The sequence below is a fragment of the Tetrao urogallus genome (assembly GCF_951394365.1).
Source record: "Tetrao urogallus genome assembly, chromosome: 10".
Taxonomy (NCBI): Eukaryota; Metazoa; Chordata; class Aves; order Galliformes; family Phasianidae; genus Tetrao; species Tetrao urogallus.
In genome coordinates, this window is record NC_136823.1 from 7,877,314 (window position 1) to 7,899,387 (window position 22,074).

The 22,074-nt window shown below is 34.0% G+C and overlaps 1 protein-coding gene across 1 annotated transcript in view; it reads left to right on the plus strand.

Moving 5' to 3' along the window:
* The window catches only part of CACNA2D3 (calcium voltage-gated channel auxiliary subunit alpha2delta 3), a gene marked incomplete at both ends in the record, with an annotated part of 393,832 nt that overhangs the window by 300,138 nt on the left and 71,620 nt on the right, over window positions 1-22,074 (plus strand). Inside the window, 9 exons of the mRNA XM_079540355.1 lie at window positions 4,746-4,817; window positions 5,066-5,127; window positions 6,892-6,959; window positions 8,731-8,776; window positions 8,924-9,045; window positions 9,813-9,906; window positions 11,294-11,389; window positions 12,653-12,774; window positions 13,359-13,439. Coding sequence (XP_079396481.1) covers window positions 4,746-4,817; window positions 5,066-5,127; window positions 6,892-6,959; window positions 8,731-8,776; window positions 8,924-9,045; window positions 9,813-9,906; window positions 11,294-11,389; window positions 12,653-12,774; window positions 13,359-13,439 — 763 coding nt within the window. The remainder of the gene's footprint in view (window positions 1-4,745; window positions 4,818-5,065; window positions 5,128-6,891; window positions 6,960-8,730; window positions 8,777-8,923; window positions 9,046-9,812; window positions 9,907-11,293; window positions 11,390-12,652; window positions 12,775-13,358; window positions 13,440-22,074) is intronic.

Sequence of the window (22,074 nt, forward strand, 5' to 3'; positions counted from 1 at the left end):
TCTGTTCAGAACAGAGTCGTAAAAGATTCTCTCAAAACTCCTAATTTCAGGCATATGAGTAGCTGCAGAACCATTCATTCCTTGTCTATCAGCTGTTATGCACATTATTCGTTCTGGTAAACTCATTTTTCAGTGCTCCATCTACTCTATGATTCACTCTTATTCTTTCTTATCTTAAAGACTTAGCTTTTTCTGCAATACTGTATCAAAAGCTTTCCTTATGTCCATGGCTTAACCTTTGCCTGGTCTTTCTGTTATTTCCTCAAGAAATCTGATCTGTTAGGCATGATTTGTTTTGTGTGAATCCGTGCTGATTGTCCTTAATTAAATCATAACTTTCCAGGTGTTCCACTTTCTGTCTTGTAATTTAGGGTTGCTTTTTTATTTTCCCCATCAGTTCCCTACTACCAAAGTCAGGACTGCATGTCTGTGTTTTTCATAGATGTTTCTCTCTCCCCACCCTCTTTGTGAATGGTGAAACAGTTCATTTATGTTTTTAGCAATGGCTGTTTCATCAGGTGATAGATTGTCCTCGTCCTTTCCTAGGAGGCCATCTTACTCCTTACTTAAACTAGGGCATTGGGGTTTTTTTTTGTATAGTTTTGCATCGTTTTATTTGCATACATTACTTAAGACTTCCTCATTAGATGTTCATGTTTTGTACCAGCCTTCTGTAATCTTGGCAATCAGGCTGACTTCATACCTTACCTTTTATCTTTGACAGCATATTACTCAATCAGTTCCTCTGCAAATGACCTTTTTCAAGTTTCTGCTCTCCTTTCAAATGTTATTGCAGTAGTTAAGTATGGCTTTTAAACCTTCATGAATTTGTTTTTCTTCTTATTTCTCTTTGTTTTTGTTACTTTTTACTTCTTCCAATAATTTATCTGTTTAATTTCTACAGTTTTAATCATTCATTATTTATGATCTCTTAGAAATTCAGTGGTTTGGTTAAAGTAACATTGAAGCATTTATCAGACATTGAAAATTACATTTTATTTATAATTGCGATTTGTTCTGAATGCACATGAAAGCAAGAAGTCCAGATTCAGCTCTCTCTAACTGTTTTCCTTGAAATCCCCAAGATCTGCCAGATTTTTTGAAAATTTCTAACATAAGTTGAATTTTTCAAATCTGGAAACCTAAAGAAAGTTAAATTTCACATTCTGATGAAAGGTACATACATAAAATTTACCTTTCCCTGTAACGTAAAAAAGTGAAAAGGTGATTTTTAATTTTGACATAGAAAGAAACAGCAGTCCTAATATTTCATCCTTGGAATGAGAAAAATATTTATCTACATTGCAAGTAAACTAAACTGAGCATTGCATTTGTAGAAAGGACCCGCTCCAGTGTCCAGTAATTAATTAAAAAAAAAAAAAGGAAAAAAAAAGATAAATCGTAATTTAAATTATTTTTTAGAAATATTTAATACATAATAGGAAACAACTAGATGTTGTAGCATTGGACAACAGTCGTTTTGTAAATGTATACACATTTACTGTTTGATGGTCAGTAGCAAGGTGTTTCCTGTAAAAACAACATGTTGAGTATAGTAGAAAAAGTCTTAGCATTCTGCAGGTTTTCCTAATATTTTAGCAATGCCACACACAAGTGGACACTTGATGTAATAATCCAAACAGGAAAAAAACCACAAGTCATATTTTTACAGTTATTTTTAAAAGCAAGCCTGGTATTATTACACGTGTTTTGTGTTTATGAAATAATATACAAGTCAGTCATTTATACCATGTTTCTAAGGCCATTGGAGAGGCTTATTGTCTGAAACACTAATAGCAGAATAAATGAGAAAGAAGAATGAAATAAAAGAATATCAGAGCTACAGAGAGAGTCTTTAATGACATTAGATCTAGAGAGAGACTGTGTTCCTGTTTTATTCCAAGCTTTAGTAGTAAAGCATTGTTTGTTCCACTGTAGAGGGAAAGAATTCATGTATTCATAGAGCTGCCTTTAGCAACATAGAAAGCTATTGGTATATTTGTCTACCATTAAACGCTTACGTGGAGGCTGATTAGGTTGCTTACTTTTTACTACATCAATTCAGTGGTTGCATAATTTTCCAAGTATATAGAATGATCTCACATTATAGCAGTGAAACTAGATTGTTAGCAATTGATTGGAAGACATTTAGTTGAAAGAGTAGTAATACTTATCACTATTAAGAGGTGAATGAATGAATAGGTTTTCTCCAGAGATTCAATATGGAAAAAGTGGCAGAAATAAGTTTAGAAATTTTTTGCTATGAAATAGAGTATATATATTCATCTGTAATTTTTCAGGTTGAAGTATCTGCCATCTTGCTTTTACTTCATTTTATAATATGCTATGATTTCTAGCTGAATGAAGGTTTGTTCTGGGGGCTCTTTTTGTTTTGTTTTTTGTTGTTGTTTTGTTTTGTTTTGTTTGCTTGTTTTTTAATAAAACACTATGAATGACTCTTTGGGGCTCAAAGCCAATTGAGGCATTACTTATTTTATGCACTTGAGAAGGAAGATGGGACTGCAGAAGAACTGAGAAACCAGATTACAAAGCCAAGAAATGTAATCACAAGCAAAAAGACAAAGGAAAGTCAAACTCTAAGTTCCACATGCAGACTTGATCTTAAACACTACTGAGAGTTGGAGGCCCTTTTCATAAATCTATGACTTGCCTGAGGCTTGCAAGAGGAATGGGTCTCAGACAACTGCAGGCACCAATGGGAGAAAAATGAAAACCATGTTAAAGATAAATGGAACTGTTCTGTAAATGTTAGAAAGTAGATGGTTAATTAAGACCAGCTCTCCAAGTACAAAACCACAAAAGTTAAAATATTTCCAGAATTGCCTATTATGTATTGTTAAAAAAATCTGCAGTAAAATATATGCTTTATTTTACACATGCCCCCAGCTAAAATTATCCTTTTACACTCACTGTCAGAAGAGTAAGCCTGTTAATTGAAATGTAGATGCTCCAGAATTAAATTTAAAGAGCGGCAAAGTTTGCAGTTTTAGATAGGTCAGCCATACACAACTTCATCATGAAAATAAAACCAGATATTTCACTGGCAATTTTGGGCGTTCTCTTTTCACTCTGTACTAACTCAGAAAGTCTGCAGAGTGCATTGACATGACTATCTTCAAAAATTTTGATTAAAATCTGACTGAATTGCCCAACCTGGCAATGAATGGCACGAAGCGCAGGAAAACAAGAAATATTTATTTTGCAAGAACGCTATGTCCAAAATTGTGTTCAGAGAGATAAGCAATAGAAGAGAGATAAAAAAGCTTGTTTTGTTGATATTATCCTGCATTTTCAATACCTCTACCAAGGCGGTGGGAATTTACTAGCAGTATTGAAGGGTTCCTATTGTAATGAAAATTGTTGTTGTAGAAGATTTAATTTATAGATGTTTCTTACCACAAGAAGCGTCCCACAAGTATGGCAATATCACGTTGTTATTGAAGATATCCCTTAAAAAAGGCACCTTAAACTTTCTGCTTCTTCCATCCATAAATCTGGGAGCATAAAATACTTTCATGTTTCTATGGTATAACTGTTAAGTAGTATGTTTCTAATTTCTTCCCTAAAATTCAGAACAGGAAGGTGGACAAATTCAGAATACAAATGCTGAGAATTTTTCAGAAACCAGGTCTTGTCGTAGTTCAGTTTCAGCCCAACATCCCCATTCTCAGATGGGCTATGGTAGTGTAGCCTGTGCACCTTGCTAGGTACACCTCATGATTTTGGTGCATAGTCCTGATGAACAGCCATGGCATGTTCCCCTAAAAGAGAGACTGTGCCAACTGATGTCCTCCGGGAGGAAACCTCTCCTTTTCTGGGGAACAAATAGGTGTGCTAAGGAAAGGCATTGTAGACGTGATGGTCTAAGGGATTTGCAGCACAAAACCTGGAACTCATGCAGAAGCTGGCATAAAGTTACTGAAGGGTACAGGGAGAAGCCTTTCAGGCCTCAGAGAGCGCAGGAACACACCTTGGAATCACAAGTGACTGGACATTTGTGGCAGTACAAACAGGAACAGATTTAACCAGCAGAATAGAAGGTAAATCATTCTGTATGAACACTTTGAGTATATATATTTTTTTTCATAGCAACTTTGAGTTTTCTCTCTTTGAAAAATAATTGTGAGTAGATCATAGTGCCCTGGAGCTGTGTGTTCCCATTGCAACAGGTTACTGATCAAGTGGGCTGTTTGTGCTTCTACTACTTGCAATTTTTGATGCAATAGGGATGTAGTTTCTCATGCTGGTTTGGGATGCAACCAAATGTAGAGAGTAAAGCTGAAGCAGAGTGAATAATGAGGTCATAAATGGGCTTTTCTCTTTTTCTTTTGATATTTTATATATGACTATGAAGTATTTTAAAATGAACCTTGGTCTAACTCCAGGCACCAAGTCTAGTGCTTTCTAGTGCTTAAACCCCTCTATAGTAACGGCGTATTAGTTTTCAGTTAAACTGTTTATCCTGTGTAAAATCCAGATTACTACAGGAAGGGTTATTTTACCATTAAGGATGCTGAGAACTGCTTTCACACTTCCACAGTTTGCCTGAAGTTCTGTGGCAGGAGCCTTGGCCTATAGACTACCATAAAATCTGTAAGGGGTTTGTTTCATGTCTAGCAGAACTACTTATAACTGAATGCTTAGGTCATATGAATGTAGCAAAGAGCTCAAAGAATTGCAGAATTTGTAAATAAAGCATTTGATACACATTTCCTTCATTGTAGCTTCGAAATGCAATGGTGAATCGCAAAACAGGAAAATTCTCCATGGAAGTGAAGAAGACAGTGGACAAAGGGGTAATGTTTGAAATATCCTTCCAACTGGTTATAAAGCAAGCTGTTTGTTTTTGTTTCTGTTTTTTTAACTTTTGCAACTTTTAGGATAGATTACTACAAGCGTTATTCACCATGGTATATTTTTTCACACCCTGAATGTATACATTGCTTGTAATTTTTATCACTGACTGCTTGATTTTTTTATACTTTTCTTATGGCAAACTAACTGTTTTCCCCCTTCTTTTCTGACTTTCTTGTTCTGAATCTAGAAACGGGTATTGGTGATGACAAATGACTACTATTATACAGACATCAAGGGTACCCCATTCAGGTAGAGCCGACCATAATAAATGGCCATTTCATCAGACTCATTGGACTTGCATTTGTACAGAGCTTGTGAACTCATTAAAAGCTCATCAGCAAAAGCTGACAATAAAATATCCCTGGACAATGCTGGAAATAGCAAGGGAAAGGAGCTAACTAGTATTCCTTTCAGCTTTTCCAGGGATGGAAAGTTTGTGCAAGCTCACACAGGCAAACTTTCAGTGTTTGTCATGGCTTACGTTTCATTAAAAAAATATTCAGTTGAGGTTTACATTGAACGAAGGGCCTTTGCAAGTACATAGAGAGCTATAAATACTGTAATCCATTTAAGTAATTACGTATTGACCCTTATTTTGATTTTTTCAACAACAAAATGTAGTGTAAAATGAGGTAGTATTTCAGTTCTATTTTGAGGTTTGGATGTTTTGTTTCTCTGAACTACCTAGAGTGTATTTGTGTAAATAAAACTGAGCGAGGCAGCCATGTTATTTTGCCACGCTTCTTAGCAAAAATAAAAAAAGGCAAGAAGTCACTTTATAAATGCTCATATTTGAGTTAGAACTAATCCATTAACAAAATAATGTTGACTGAACCTTATGCTTAAAGCAGGAGTCTGAGAATTAAAGTACTCAACTGAAATTTTCTTCAATGGAACCTCATCACAGAACTCAAGCTACGTTTTTACACAGAGAAAATATAGGCACATTTCTCATCTCTGATGCATGTGTTTATTCTTCTTAAAATCCACACATGTGTTGTTAAACTCAGTGTAATTTTTGTGGAATGTCATTTTTACTCTATTTAGTAAACAGATGTGTGACTACATATATGCGTGCAGTATGGCTTCTAATCCTTAGGACAGAAATAATAGTAGTAAAACTCTCCTTTTTCAAAATGATCTGTATGTAGTTATGATGGGATGAGAACATAGCTTCAGGAAGACAGCAGGGGCAACATTTATTAAAATATATACTGAAATGTCAAAGATGTTTACTTTCTGCCTATTTCCAGATTGAGCTTTTGATTGCATCATGTGTGCTCTTGGATTTGGTGCCTCTACATATCCTTAAAGGATGAACCCATGCTTTTCAGTTGTAATGATTACAGACAGGATCCTAACCTGAGATACTTTCTGGCATTCATTTATTTAAGGCAGTTATCCTGTGTATGTATTCCATATGAAGAGCCATGTATCCTCCATCTGGTTCATTACATTTGAATTCTGTTAATGGTAGATGAAAAGCAACACAAAACAAAGCACTTAACTGTAAAAGTTTATGAGGCTAAAGTTATTGCAAAAATATTAAACTAGGAAAAAAATATGAATAGCAGAAGAATCCAAGAAGAATCGTGCTGCTGTTGCTACATATGAAATTATTTTCTTCTCAGTAGCTCCACTGATTCCAACGCTTATGAGTTTCTAAACATCTTAGTCTTGTTTCCTTCAATGTAAAGCCATAGGTATGTTCAAGGCTCAGCTGAAGATGTGTCATGCTGGGTAAGCTTAGAGGGGCATGTTTATTAGTTTGCAAGATAATACTGATGTACTGCACTTCTAAACACACTGAACAAAGGCAGTTGTAGGCTCGTCAGAACAGATCCATCAGATCCTACAGAAGCAGCTAGTTGAACAATGTGATCAGTGAGCCTTTGGAAACTGTTTTTTTAAGTTAATAAACATACATAAGCTAGAAATGTTAGAATTGAAAATATCTCTGAATGTCTGTTTTTGTGTCACAGATTTCAAGGTCTGCTCTATTTCTCTGCACAGTTTAGGTGTGGCTCTCTCTAGAGGACATGGAAAATATTTCTTCAGAGGGAATGTAACTGTGGAAGAAGGTAAGATACTCTACTTCTCGTGTTCCTTACACAGTAGTTGAACTGTTGACCTAGTAGACCTAAAGCTTGTATGTTTCTCTGCAGATTCTGTGAGGGAATTAGATTTTAGTTTTTAAGACCTTCTACTTCATGGGATTTTTTTCCTCATTTACATTATGCATAGTGAGGCCTTGAATTTTCTTTAGATGGGCATCATTTCCACTCCTCCTCTCTCAGTGTTTCACAAACTTGTTGAACACCTCCAGGGATGGTGACTCCATCGCCTCCCTGGACAGCGTGTTCCAATACCTCACCATTCTTTTTCAGAGAATAAATTATTCCTAACATCCAACCTGAACTTCCCTTGGCGTGGAACTTGAGGCCATCACCTCTCCTCCTATCATTGGTACTGAGAAGAGATTGACCCCCACCTCATTACAACTTTCTTTTATGGAGTGAAAAAAGCAATAAGTTTTCCTTGATCATTCTGTACATGGTGTACCTATCCAGTGGAGGAGTTTTATACTGTTAGGTGGTGAGGTTCTGGCAGTTCCTGACAAAATGAGTCTTACAGGAGAGGAAATTTATCTGATTTTATTCCAAAATCTTTGTTTCCAATTCTGCTTCTTAATTCAATGGTGATTTTAATATAGTTTTTCAGATCTTTGTTCCTCAGCTTTGTTTGGCTAAAAAAAAGTTCATGTTTCTAGAAGATATATAAAAAGAAATGTTTGAAAGTTTATGAATCAGAAAAAAAATATGTAAATTAAAAAAAATAAATAAATCTGGATATGAAGAGAGCACAGCAGGAAGCTTGGAGCTTACTCTCCAAACTGCTCCCAACCTACCTTTCACAATTATCCATCTCAGCCAGCCATTCTGATACTTCTTTCAGATCATCACCCGCTAACAAAGCCATAGCCAACCATTCCTTTTCTCTCATTCTTTCTTGTCTTTCTGACTGATTCTCTGTCACTGGCACGTCTCTGTCCTCTCCAAGTAATACTATTGGTATTCTTGTTTTGAATTCCCTCTTTGCCCTTTTTCACCATGGCTCTGTCTTTATGTAGTATGGGCTCTGGGGGTTAAACCCGGAGACTGCCTTCTGAACCATATTTGCTTATTGTCTATTGATACATGCTTTAAGAGTTTTGAAAATTGCCAAAGTACATTTTTATTGTGCTATATAGCTAATGATATAGTTCTTATTTACAAGCATTTGCGTGGCCAGTTAGAACAATAAACCTTTTCTGAACAATCTTGTAAACTGCTATTTGTGCTAATTGAGAGTGTGCTTAGGTTTTGGGATTTGTTCCTTTTAAAGAAATATTATTTAAAAGAGAAAGAGAAAAACTCCCATAAAATGAGAAGTATACATTTTAGCGTAAAGAACTTCACTAGCCACAAAGAACAAGGGAATATGAATAGGTGTTTTGTTTGTTTGGTTGGTTTTTGTTTGTTTGTTTGTTTTTGTTTTTGCTTTTTTAGCATTGTGCATTGCTCTGTTCTGGTTTTCTTCTCAACTTCAAGTGCATTGCATGAGCAGTTTGTATGAGTTAAACATGTCAATGCAAAAACACTTTTTCATTCCTTTTCATTTTTAGATCTGATTTAGTTGGGTTTTGCCAGTCTGTTAGACTCTACAATGTATTTGAATAGTTTACTGTGATTTATTATATTGTGGTAATAATGCACTTTCCAAGAAGGAAGGGTTTATGTTATGGAGTGTATGTTAATAACCATCTGTTACCCAGACTGCTCCCTAAATAAACCATTATTATTCCTGTTACAGGTTTACATGATTTAGAACACCCTGATGTATCTTTAGCAGATGAATGGTAAGCCTTAAACAAAGCATGAAATTGGTGTCTGTTACCCTTCTTGGCTTCGTATTGTTTGTGCTTTCTGAAACCAATTCTTTATGTTCAAAGAGAGATCATGCTTATGCATAAAAACGTTTTAATGTTTCGACAATATGTTCTCAGGTCCTATTGCAACACAGACTTGCATCCTGAACACCGCCAAATGACACAGTTAGAAGCAATTAAGCGCTACCTCACAGGAAAAGAGCCATTGCTCCAATGCAAGTATTTTGTCAAGTATACATGTAGTAGACTTTATCCCAGCTAAAAACTGTTACACTGTACTTTCTATACAAAACGCAAAGCTACGTAGTTTGATAACTTGAGATTGGATTGCATGGCTGATATCACTTTCAAATTTCATTTGCTTTTGAGCTTTTTCCAGAGGATCTGTAAAAATACAGATGATACAGAATTCTGGGTTTTATGGTAAACAATGTGCCTAAGCCAAATATTCAAATTTCTGTTCAGATGGTATTGCTATACCATGCAATATTATCATTTGGTTTCGTAAGTTAAACAGAGTTAGTCTGAATCAATCCTTGGATCACTCCTCTAAAAAATGTACCAGATATTTCCAGAGTGCCTTAGGGACAATATGTATGAAGTTAGCATTTCTGGACTGCAAAACAGAATTAAAAAGTCACATAGATTAGTGCATATTTTCTCTGAGATCTTTTCATGAACTTAAAGCTTTTGTGACCTAGTGGACAGAATGGTTTTAACCTCATTTTATACGAAAATGCAAGCGTGAGATATGTACAGGAATATGTTACATGGAGTGGAAAATGCGTTTTTTGTTTCCTTTATAGTTATTAGTAATTGTGCATTGAAATAGCATAAGAAAAACTACAGTGCAGTTGCATATCATATAGTATTACATAGTAAATGCTTTATATTGCAAAAGGCTTGAACAAAACACAGTAGAGTCTAAAAAAAACATTGTTTAGTCATTTAACTGTAACAGAAATTATCTGCATGCGTGTTTACTGATTTTAATATAACATTATAGGTGATAAAGAATTGATCCAGGAAGTTCTGTTTGATGCAGTGGTGAGTGCACCAATTGAAGCTTATTGGACAAGTTTAGCACTAAATAAATCAGAGTAAGTAAACTTTGAATCAGTCATTATGATCGTGATTGACATGTAATAGTAATATGTAAAAACCGGTAAAATGCTTTGCAAATCCTGGTGTTTTGTCAGATTACCAAGATTTATTTGAATCAGATTTTTCATTCCTTTTAGTTTATTTACTCAGGAATTTTAATTTTTCAAATACATTAAAGAGAATTAAAAGAGCATATTAACCAATGTATCTTAAGTACCACCAATTTTGAATTCAGTATTGTTTATGTTGCACTGTACATCATGATGATTAGTAGCATAAGGTTACTCAAATTTTACAATATATCTAATGAGATCGTATATGAAGCACAGCATACAATTGAGACTATTTCTAACAACTGTTTAGAGTAATTGAGGAATTTAATGCATAATTTACCGAAACTGTTTATTGAACTGGTAATTTGTCTTAGAACAAATTATATACAATTATATGCAGAATTTATTTTATTTTATTTTATTTTATTTTATTTTATTTTATTTTATTTATTTGCAGAGCCAAGTGTTAAGCAACAAGATATATATGTTAGGGAAAGCAGATGTTAAGATTAGCAGTTTGCATGAGATGCTGCTGATAAAAGGCAATTCTGAGAGTTATCCTGATTAGCTTTTGTTAAATTTGCATCATATTTAAAATCTGCAAGAAAAAGATATTGTTGGAAATACATACTGAATAAGTAAAATCGAATTCAATGAGACCTAATTCAGCAGGCTGATTCCCCAGTGTCCTCTTTGAAGATAAAGATAGGAAAATATTGCATGCTAGTATGCTGTAGGCATCAGTTAATGTATATAAGAAGTTTTAGGCTTTTAGGAATCCTCCTACACAATGAATTAACAACAGGTCCAGTAAAAACAAGGGCGACAACCTCAGAGACATACTAGTCAGAGACTTGATCCCCTTTCATATTCTCATTTTCACTAACAAGATAGGACATTTTGGAACAAAGCATGTGAGGCTCTTCTAGTCATACAAGTGCTAGTTTTTAGAACAGCTACTTTGGTCCTGATAGCAGTGCAGAAAGAGCATTTGGCCTGAACTACCTGACACATTTTTTCCTAAGGTCCAGCGGGAGATAGCAGTCCTAATGGCAGCTACATTTGATTCTGAGCTAGCTGTTTAAATCTAGCTAAGTTTTTGATGCTGGAACAGCAGTGACAGCTATGGCTTGAAGTGTAGGTGTACCATCTAAATAACATTTCTACACTGTATATTTGCCACATCTAAAAAATAATAAGTACAGTTGCTTTTTTATTTTTTATCTTATTCAAAAATGTGTACGTTTGTATTTTCAGTGACCAATAATATAGCTTCATCTGCTTACTGTCTGGAAACATTGTCTTTTGTTTGTGTTCTGCTCTATTTCAGAAATTCTGACAAGGGAGTAGAAGTTGCCTTCCTTGGAACACGGACTGGACTATCTCGTATCAACCTGTTTGTGGGTCCAGAACAGCTTACTAATCAGTAAGTAACAAACCTATGCTTGGCAACTATGTGTGAAAACAAGAAAAATTGTTCATTTTTAGAAAGCATGCCTACTGTTGCTTCCAGGCTTTTGCATTTGTGCACTAAAATACATAGGACAAATTGGAAAGATTGAATAGAATTCTTGTATATTTACAGCCATAGATTTCATTTTCCCTCATTTTTCAAGTTAGCTTTATACCTTTTTATTCAAAAGGGAGTTCAGAATATGCTACATCTGTAGGAAATATATATATTTATATTTAATATCTCCTCTGAAAAAATATTATATACTTTTTAGAGTTTGTAACTTATTGCTGTGGATTCTTTTTTAAAATTGAAACAAAGCTAACAAAAGTGGACTAGGTGAAAGGATCATCAGGAGATCTCATCATCCAAAAGATTCTTTTTTTTTGTTTTTGTTTTTTTTTTTGCATTTTTGAAGATGTGATGTAATGCAGGTACAGCTTTCTTAAGATGGAGAGCCATAAAATAAGGTCTGATAATTAATGACTTTTTTAGTCAGCACTTTAGTAATGTCAGGCAAATATAGGCATTATACATGTGAAAAAAAACATGCGCTTTATGATAAATTAAGTTTATTGAATATAAAATTGTATGATGCCTATCTGACCACAAACTATTGTAGTGTAAGTAGTCCAAGAGATGAGATCAGTAGCACTGCAGTTTCTTACTGTCAGGCAACAAACCAGAACAATAGCTTGGAGACCATACTTGGTATTTATTCTCAGAGAAATTTTCCTCTGTCAACATTCCATGATATCGTTGACAAATTAAGTATGCAGTTTTCCACTACCTCTCCTTACCTGTAATTTGGAAAGTAGGCTGTTAATTACTTTGTTAGGTTTGTTTTTTGTTTTTTTTTGTTTTTTTTTTGTTTGCTTGTTTTCTTAGAAATAGATACCAATGGCAGCAAGCTATCAAACCTTCAGTAACTTTTTCATTGTACAATTCTTGTGTTCTGCTGTTAAATGATTCCAAATGAGCAATTTTATTTTATATCAGTAAAGGTGTATTTAGTACTTAGTTTGTGAGGTTTTCCAATTGCTAATCTGTTACGAATGAGTAGTAGGGGCTTAAGTTAACCCTCTCTTGTACAAATGATATTAGATTAACTGTCCAAAGTCATTTTATTTCCTAAAACATTGAGCTTTGTCTTTTTTTTTCTCTTGTCTTTCAAATCTAGACATTACTGTGTGACATACAACAAATAAGTATTTTCTTTCTCTCTTCTTTCTCAAGAGATTTCCTGACAGCTGAAGACAAGGAAAACATTTTTAATGCTGATCATTTTCCACTCTGGTACAGAAGAGCTGCTGAGCAAATACCCGGGAGCTTTGTCTATTCGATCCCATTTAGTACAGGTCTATAATTTTGTCTTTATCTATGTTCTGAACCATATATGTTACCAAAAGGATAGCAAGTTTTTCAGAGCACAAAGGCTGTGTACTTAAGCTGAAATGTTAATATTAAAATAATAAAATATGCATTGAAATCTGCAGGTTGTTTACTGGTCCTTTGACCTGATACATCTTTTACAGGGCTCCAAGTGAAAACCCAAGATATTATGTAACTGTTGTTGAATATTTGCCTAAATTGAATTTGCAGCTTTGTATTTTAAGCAAGTCCAAAATTACAACTACCCGCATCTCTGAGAAGCCCAACCAGTTGTCATCTTTGTTGCGATTCTTATCAGAAAAGGCGAGATTGTCTCGCTAATGTCTGTGATTTAACCTTGCTGGGCTGCTTAGGAATTTTGCAACATCAGTGCTTGTATGTTCTGTTCATACATACACCATATTTGCTGTCTTTTAGCATATTTCCTGAGCACTGCATTCACTAAATTATTTTGAACTACAGGAAAAAAAAAAAAAAAGAAAAAAAAGGTGAATTTCCTTATTCTGAAATATGTTTGTTTGTTTGTTTGTTTTCTTATTATACCTTGTAGAAACAGCAAACAAAAGCAATGTAGTGACAGCCAGTACTGCCATTCAGCTTTTGGATGACAGAAAATCTCCAGTTGTTGCAGGTAAAATTCTTATAGTTTATTTGTTTTGTTCATTTTTTTAAAGCAGTGCATGAGTTCCTCACTTTTTATTTTAGTTTGGCAATTATATTATGTAGGAATATAATGTTTTGAGAAGAGAGGAGGAAAAGCTGCAGTTGTATGAGAAATAATTGAATCCCTTACTGTAGAGAACACTTAATGATTCCTCTGCCTAAAAACCTGATCTTTTATTAATTGACTATCAAAGGTCTCCATGAGCAATGGAGTTTAATAGAAATAACAGTAAGCATTTTTTTGTGGATGCAATTCCACATAATCATAAAACAGAATCATAGATTCTTGTATTCTACTACATCATAAAACAGAATATCTTAGATTAAGCAAAAGGAGATGTAAGTAATGACTGTCTGTTGTGTAAGGATTCCACAGAATCCTCAGGTTTGAAAATCCTATTCTGTAATAAATACTGTGAAGTAATCAGTTTGCTTAGGTTATGCAAGTTGTGATTAGACCATAAGATATTAACTGGAAAACAAAACTCTACTGTTTATCAGCCAAGATTATAATCTATTATATTATAATCATAAGCATTATATTAGACAGATAAATTATATATAATAGCCTATTAGAATATAATGCTAAAATAATAATCCTAAAGACTAAAAAGTAAAGTTTGGCAACTGTAGATTAGACATAAAACATACAAATTGAAAAATGAATTAATTTTTAATTGTCGGACGTTGCTCACTTATTTTCAGATGCTTTTACTGCTCAGTTTTCTCAACGTATCTACTGTTACTGAACCTGAAGTGGGAATTAAATTAAAGAAACTTCATGGCTTTTTCCAGAAATCAAGCCATTTTAGAGAAAATTAGGTAGCTACCACATCAAACAAGATCCTATTCTTCTCATATAGATTTTTTTTACTTCTCCCTTACATGTTTTTCATTAGGAGTGAAGGTCCTTTTAAGATCTATATAAACCATTTTGCATGAAAGTATCAGTCAGCCACAGCCAGTACGAGACAAATAAGTACATGCATTATTTTTGTCCTCTTTCGGATGAAGATCATAAGTGTACTTTGACATTTGTTTTTTTTTCCATCAATAACTCTCAACAAAGTACCCAGTGTCTGGCCCAAATTTTAGATTTGATTATAGGGTTGACATTGGTCCTTTTAAGCAAATGTGTCTAGGGCAGAAGCTGTAGCAGAGGTAAACGGTCAAAGTTTGAAGGTTTTGTTTGCCAGACTTGAGAGACTGAAGTAGGATATATTTTCAAATGCTTACATTCAGATTCAGATTTGGCTAAAATATCTCATTTTAATTTGTGTGAACTAAGTATTTCTCATTCCCATTTGGTCTAAGTGGATTACAGAAAGCAGAAGCCTGATATGCACATTTCATATAAAAATCACTGTGTTCCCAAGAGGGATTTGACTGAAAGTAAAGCTGTGCCAGAATATTGTTTATTGCAGATAACGACAAGAGTTTAAGACAGGCAAAGAGAAACTAGAGCGTTGCTATAAAATGGAAACGTGAGTTAGAACTGCCCACAAGAATGGAGGAAAAAAGAAGAAAACTAGCCCTTTCTGCACATTCTGCAACCATGTTTTCTTAATCGTTTTTGTTTGATTCTATACTTATAGGTAATGAGCAGTTATAACAATATGCAAATTTAGATAAGGCTCATTGAAAGTAGGATGACTCAATCCTGTAATGTAGGCACTAATTCCTAGTGTTAGTGAGTCTCCAGACTTATTACAGGAAACTTGAAATGATTTGTTTTCTAAAATCCCTCCTGTCTCTTTCAGCTGACATTTTTTTTTTTTCCCCGAGTGCAAGTTTCTATGGCAAGTGTGAAAGGAGATAAGTCTTTATTGTATTTGAGGTAACAGCATGCCTATTACTCTTTGCACAGAGTCCAATTTACTTGCAGGAGAGACAAGGAAAGCAGTTTTTTTTGCATTTAAACCATGTTTAGTTTATGCTCAAATTTTTTTGTCTTAGTATTCTCTGTTATCATGCTTCCTGTATTTAATTTACATTATAATGATCAGTTTCTTCATGCTGCCCACATTACAAAACTAAGGAGACAACAGATGGTAAAATTTTGTTTTGTTCTTCCAAGATCCAAAAGTTGTCGAATTACCCTAGAGAAGACCAGGCTGGAATAGACCTCAGAGATCACCTGGTCCAACATTTCATGTCCAAAGCGGGGTCTAGACAAGGTTTTAATAAATCTTCTCTAGCTGAACCTTAAAAGTCTCCAGTGTTGGAATGGAATATTAGAAGCTATATAAAGGCAATGTTGCTTTTAGTGGCCAAGGCGGCAGCAGTCTATATGGCATTTCTCAATCTAGTTATTATAAATGGAGAAAATTGACTGAATTAAATCTTCCAACGTTCATTTGAAAAGTAGTATGTCTGTGTGAAATGTTGATAGCATTCAGCACAAGGGTTTTGTATTCTTTGATATTGCATGACGACCAAACTTAGTTCACATTCTTGATGGGAGCATCTACTTCCAAATGACTGTGAGGGCACCTATGTGAATGCAACATAGAACTTGTACAATCTGTACGTGTTTATTTTTAGTTCCTTTTTGAACCAAGAAAAGTAATGGTTTCATCATCATGATATTGTTTAAAATCAATTTCTAAAGATATAAACTGGTTATATACATGAATTCATTGTACAGATGACCCAAAGTTCAGCCACTGTCAGTGTCTCAGTGACTGAAAATCTATTTTAATGATTCTGCCAATCATTAACATCTTGAACAGTAGTTGTGCTTTACATGTAGTCCTTTCAAGAGAATATATTTACTGTTTTTTTACAGGATGATTAAAAACGGCCAATTTTATTTATTTATTTATTTATTTATTTCTCATGGCCGTTATTTTCTGCTGGGAAGCACATAAAAGATAAGAAGAAAATAGGAGATACTTTTTAACAATGACAGTTCGTATTTTTACTTAAAGTCTTGTCTGTCTTTAGGTATGAGACACAAGTTCTGGTGAAGCTGTCCTTCGAATAGATCTCAGGTGCATTCAGTTCCATGGTACATGATGCAAAAGTAGCCAACAGACTACTCCCTTGTTTTCTGCCACAAAGTGATGCTGTGAGACCAATAGAAATAATTTATCACAGAAAACATTTATTAGGAAGAAATTTGATTCAGCTTACATGAATGGAAGGAATAGCTTTTAAAATTGTGCTGCTGATTTCTGCTTAAAAAGCAGATCATACCTGTTACTTAATGTTTATATATCACTTACATTTAAAATTACATCAGAGTATATTTGTAAAAATATATCTTAAGCAGTTCTTTGTAATTAGGAGGAGGTCTTCTCCTCTGTGGATACTCACTCTGTCATCATCAGTATCAGGATCATCAGTTTTTTTATATACTTATATTTAAATATAGTATTTTTTATATTTATATACAGATTTTAAAATAATTTTACCCAAAATCCTTACTATGCAAACATAGAATATTACGTTTTACACCAGTAGATAGATTGGCCAAGGTAAAACTAGGCTCATTTTGCTTTCCAGTATTTAACTATTCAGATTGGATTCTTTCTAGAGCCCAAAGTTTTTGTCTCCAAACAGGAAATTATTTTATTCTGTGTTTAATATTCCCAAACGAGATGATAAAATTCTTCAGATATTTTGAATGATACGATTTGAAAATTTAGGTCCTCCTTTTTGTTTCCCCATCCATAAAATAAGTGAAATTTTTATCATACTTTCTTTCAGCACTAATTTGTTAAAAATGACATGTGATTTTGAATGCCACAGTAAAGTGACCCTGAAAATCCTGCTGTTTAAGCTGTTTCAATCCGTGCCTTGAGGAAAAAAAAAAAGAATGACCTAAACTCTCACATTACTCTTAAAATACAAGTATGTCTGTTTTAGGCTGGTCACACTTCAGGTTTTTTTCATCTTTCTCTTTGAATCAGCTTCTGCAGTACAGCAGTTTGAAAGGAGAATCAGGAAGCATACCTTCTGGAAGTTTTGGAATACTGGAAGTTTTCCAGTAACTGGGACTTAGTTATGTAGGCTCTAAGCAAGCAAGATCTTTTTATATTCTTATGGAGGAAAATGTGAGTATTGTATAGGAGACTAGCTGCCTTTACATGACAAAACTTATGATCTTCATCCTCTTTCTGGTGTGTGTGTTAGCAATTGTATAAATGCTACTTTGAAATTCTATTTAGGATTTTTATTATTTTTTTTCCATGAATTAGAATGAAGTTCGTATGCACATCTCTCTTTGAGCAAGATCCAGCACATGTTTTGAAGAAGTGACTCCCATTAATTTAATTAAAACTAGCTTGAACTACTTTTATTTCTAGGAGTGGCAGGTATTGTAAATGTCTCACAAATAGTTAAGTAATCTATTGTTACAACAGCACAACAGAATTGTATCTATTTTAAACCTCTCAGTTCTGCTTGCATTTTTTTTTCCCCTTTTTGCTACGTGAATTGCTTTGGTATTGCTATATTAAAAACATGCGTGCAAATGTCACTGTCATACAAAGTCCTTAAAATTTATGGCACCATCCATAAAACTGCTTTTTAGTATGAAGGCTTAAGGGAAAATGAATATGTCATCAGAATGACACACCAACCAAATTGTTGAATCGTTCTAAAATAGATGTTTTCCTTGTCAGGCAAGACAGTGATTTACTTAATCTTTACTCCACATTGTAAGCCACAGAAGATTATATTCAGCAGTAGTGTTTAGTAAATCCCTCAAAATGCTTTGCATGCTTTGGTGGAAAACCACTATTTTATTTTTTTTCTGGAGTTTCTTGTTCATTTTGAATATTATCTGTGTACTCATAAATGCAATATTAGTCTACAGACTAGTGTTTTCAGCTTCAGGAAAATTGGAACGTGTATTTGTACAGTATAGCATTAAATAACTGATGGACTCAGGATAAAAGCCATGACTTGCTTAGGAAATGTACTCTGTAGGTAATGCATGAAGACATGCAGAGTGCCCTACTGAGTGCTTCAGAACAAGTAGTTAGATTCTGCTTCTCACCACCACCCGAGCAGTGAATCTAAAGTTAGATGGTATACTCAGAATTCACATATTTGCATTCATTTCTATTTGTTCTCAAGTAATTTTACCGCACAGAATTAGTATTTGGATTAATCAAATAACATGGCTCTTTAAGATGTTTCTTTGCTAGTATTTGCTCCAGAATGTAAACCCTGTTTAATTCTTGGGCTCTCCTTAGCAGTTCTCTGGTGGATGAATTAGATCAATTTCCCAACCTGTATAATAGGACAGATACAGAGTAAATTCCACAGAGCATTCTTCACTTCTGCACTTTTCCTTTGCTTTTGGGGTTTGTTTGTTCATTCGATTTTGAGCTTAAGTAGAGGAATGAATCTTGTGATCTAAAGCAATCTGATTCTAAATAATTCTGAACAATTATTCTGGCACAATAAATCCTTGATTGTAGTATGACACAGCAGAAAAGACGTCAGGTACTTTTAAAAAATTCAAATAACACAGCACAAGGATGAAACTCAAAAGCACTTTGAATGATTCTCTGCCGTTACGTAGTATATGAATACATTAACTCCAATTTAAGTACTGGGGATCAATTAATCCGTTTCCCACTGTAAAAATATTTGAAAACGTTAGCAGTTTTACTGTGTGTTTGTTTTGTCTTGAACTGAGATGGTAATCTTGCACAAAAATTCATACCTATATTGTATACAGCCATAAAACTATGCGGTATCCCTCAGTAATCAGAGACAACTGTGCCTTTCACTGGTTTGTTTATTATGGATTTCCAGTTCCTACTCCTTCTCCCCTGTTGTGGCTTACTGCCATATCCAGATGACTGATGTTGCTGCCTGTCTCATCTGGGGAGTGTACAGTCACATTTCAGATGATATAAGCCCAGGAAGTATTGAGACCTTTTGTGATTGTTAGTACTGTGACACTTTTCAACCACGTTCAAAGATCAAAGTTGTAAAATTCAGCATGCTTTCTGTAAGCTTAACTAAAATCTGCACATCTTTGTCTTTGGGCCAGCAAAGATAAATGGTTATTAGTAGGCAACAGTTGGTCGCTTATTGTTAATGCTGTTAATGATAAGCTGTGTGTAATGTCATTCAACTCTACTTTGATATTCAAGAAGAGTGATCCTGATTTTGGTAGGACGTGGGAAGACTTATTTTTTTTTGCAAGTTTTGAATGGAAAGGCACATATGGCAAACAAATATGCTTCAATTTAAGCTTTATTTCTTTTGATGTAGTTTCTAAGGACAATTCCTGTAAAGAATATTACCATATTGTCATTTCTAAATTCTTCTAAATTGACATTTTAGAAGGCCAGCTTTTCAGAAAACATAGTAATATTGTTAATCTCTATATAATATTCAGGAATAAAACAATATATTTTCTTTACCTTTGCAAATACTGTGGCAAATAATGTATCCTGATTTTTTTTTTTTTTTAATTTTATTTTGCTGAAAGAAGATTAGAAAAAAAAAAAATACTGTGCTTACCATAATACCACTTACTAGATTGCTGGAAAAATAACAAAGCTTTCTCAGCAACCTTTATCTGAAATATAAAGCTGTGCAGACAACTTATTTCAGCAGCAGATGTCCACTGCTAAGCTTCACAAATTAAGGATGCTTCTGTGGGGAATCCCTAGATCCCGTCTACTACGTTATAGTCAACAGTCGTTATGGACAATTTGTTATAGACAACAAAATTGCACCTTTATATCTATTTTTTAGTTTGTTTCTTCTTCTGAAAAATAAATATTTTTACATTGATTAATTCAAGCAATTAATTCAATATGTTTCTCTTTTTTGTTTTTTGCATAAATAATTGGAATTTGATAACTGCAGACAGTTGTAGTTTTATATAGTCTTGCCAAAGTTAAATGAGACATTTCTTGGGTGGTTTATTATTATTATTATTACTATTATTAAAGAACATTTATTTTGAAAGTATAAATCAGGTTCTGCATGGATTGGCTTGCTGTACTCCCACAGTGGAGTGAACAAACAGAAATACAAAATACTTTGCTTTCTGGCCGAACTCCATATCAATTCACAGCCTTATTTGTGCATAAAAATCCCCAAAGGATTTTAAATTTGACTTGGAAAGTGTTCCTTTAAATGTTGTTGTGCCCTTCATTACCTCTTCCTCTCACTTTTCCTTTTTTTTTTTTTTTTTTTTAAATTTTCTTTTTATTTCTTTTATTTCTTTATTTCTTAAGAAAAACCTAAAAGGTTTTTGTTAATAAGAATATTTTTTTAAGTCAAAGATGTTCTGGTTATTTCTAGCAGGGAAATATTGAATCCTTCCTTTGTTTGAATACGTCAGAGGTGTAAACTTATTTGTAATGGGAGTTGCATTGCTGTTAAAAACACTGTGGCTGCAATCTCCATGGAGGTCAGAGGTTTATTAGCTTTCATTTTAGGATCTGCCATATGAATGCAAGTGTACTCATTTCAGGTGGTCACCATAGGAAAGCACTGTTATTTGCCTTGGCTCTGAACTAAGTTTTTGGCCCATAGGCAGTAAAATACTTCCCTGAGTTATTTCTCTATCTGAAAAGTTATGTTTTCCTTTGAAAAGTAATATCCCGCTAAATTGATAAAAAGAGTAATAAATGTTGATCTCCACACTAGAATGACTTTGCTCTGAAAACAGATTGTTCATTAAACTTCAGAAAATATATCAACTGGAAAAAAAAAAAAAAAAGAGAAGCACATTCACTTTGGAATTACATCATCAAGAGATCAGATTTAAAGAGCCTGAATATAAATATTCTCAGATTCCGTGCTGATAATGTCTCAGCTGTAGTAATATACCTGGCCCAAAGCACCACATTAAAAAAAAAAGAAATGTAGAAAAACTGAAAAGGTTCCAGAGAATGCAGGAGAAAAAGTGAAAGATATGTTCTTATAGGAAATTTTGAAACAGCTTGATTTATTTAGTACAAAACAGACTAACTATAATGTCAAGGATGTAGTAGTAGTATCCACCAAAAAAAAAAAAAAAAAAATAGAAAGCAATTGATTGTTTTCATTGTGTGCTGGATTTACATTAAAACTGAGATGCTTAATTTCTCCTGGACATGAAAGTAACTGCAGATGCAGGATTGAGCTTTAAAATTTACGTTTCAATTATTACTAAGTAGATAAGAGCAAGGGTTATATGACTTCTGCCATACAGCTCATTATTCAGTTGGGGCTAAAGTTGCTCTAATAAGACTTGGTCTGTGAATCTGTCTGTTGAAAGAAGATCAGAGGTCTCTGAATGCCATGGCACAGCTTTGTTTTATTCTTATTGGAGAGACAGCTGCTGTCCTCAAGTCTTCTGGCCATTAAAATACACTAGCAATATTTTTAGCAAAGCAGGTTTAGGGCAGATACTAAGAAAAAATCTGCAGACTACAAGCAAAGTCGATTGCTGCATCCACTTCCTAGGCAGAGTGTTAATCCATGTCATTGTGAAGGTTTAAAAACACCTTGGACAAACATTTGCCACAAATAGACTGGACGTTACTCAATCTAGTCTCAGAAAAGGTACATGAAGTAGCTGATCACTTTGGTTGTTTTGAGACTATAATTTCTACAAATTATTTGAAAAATACTACCGC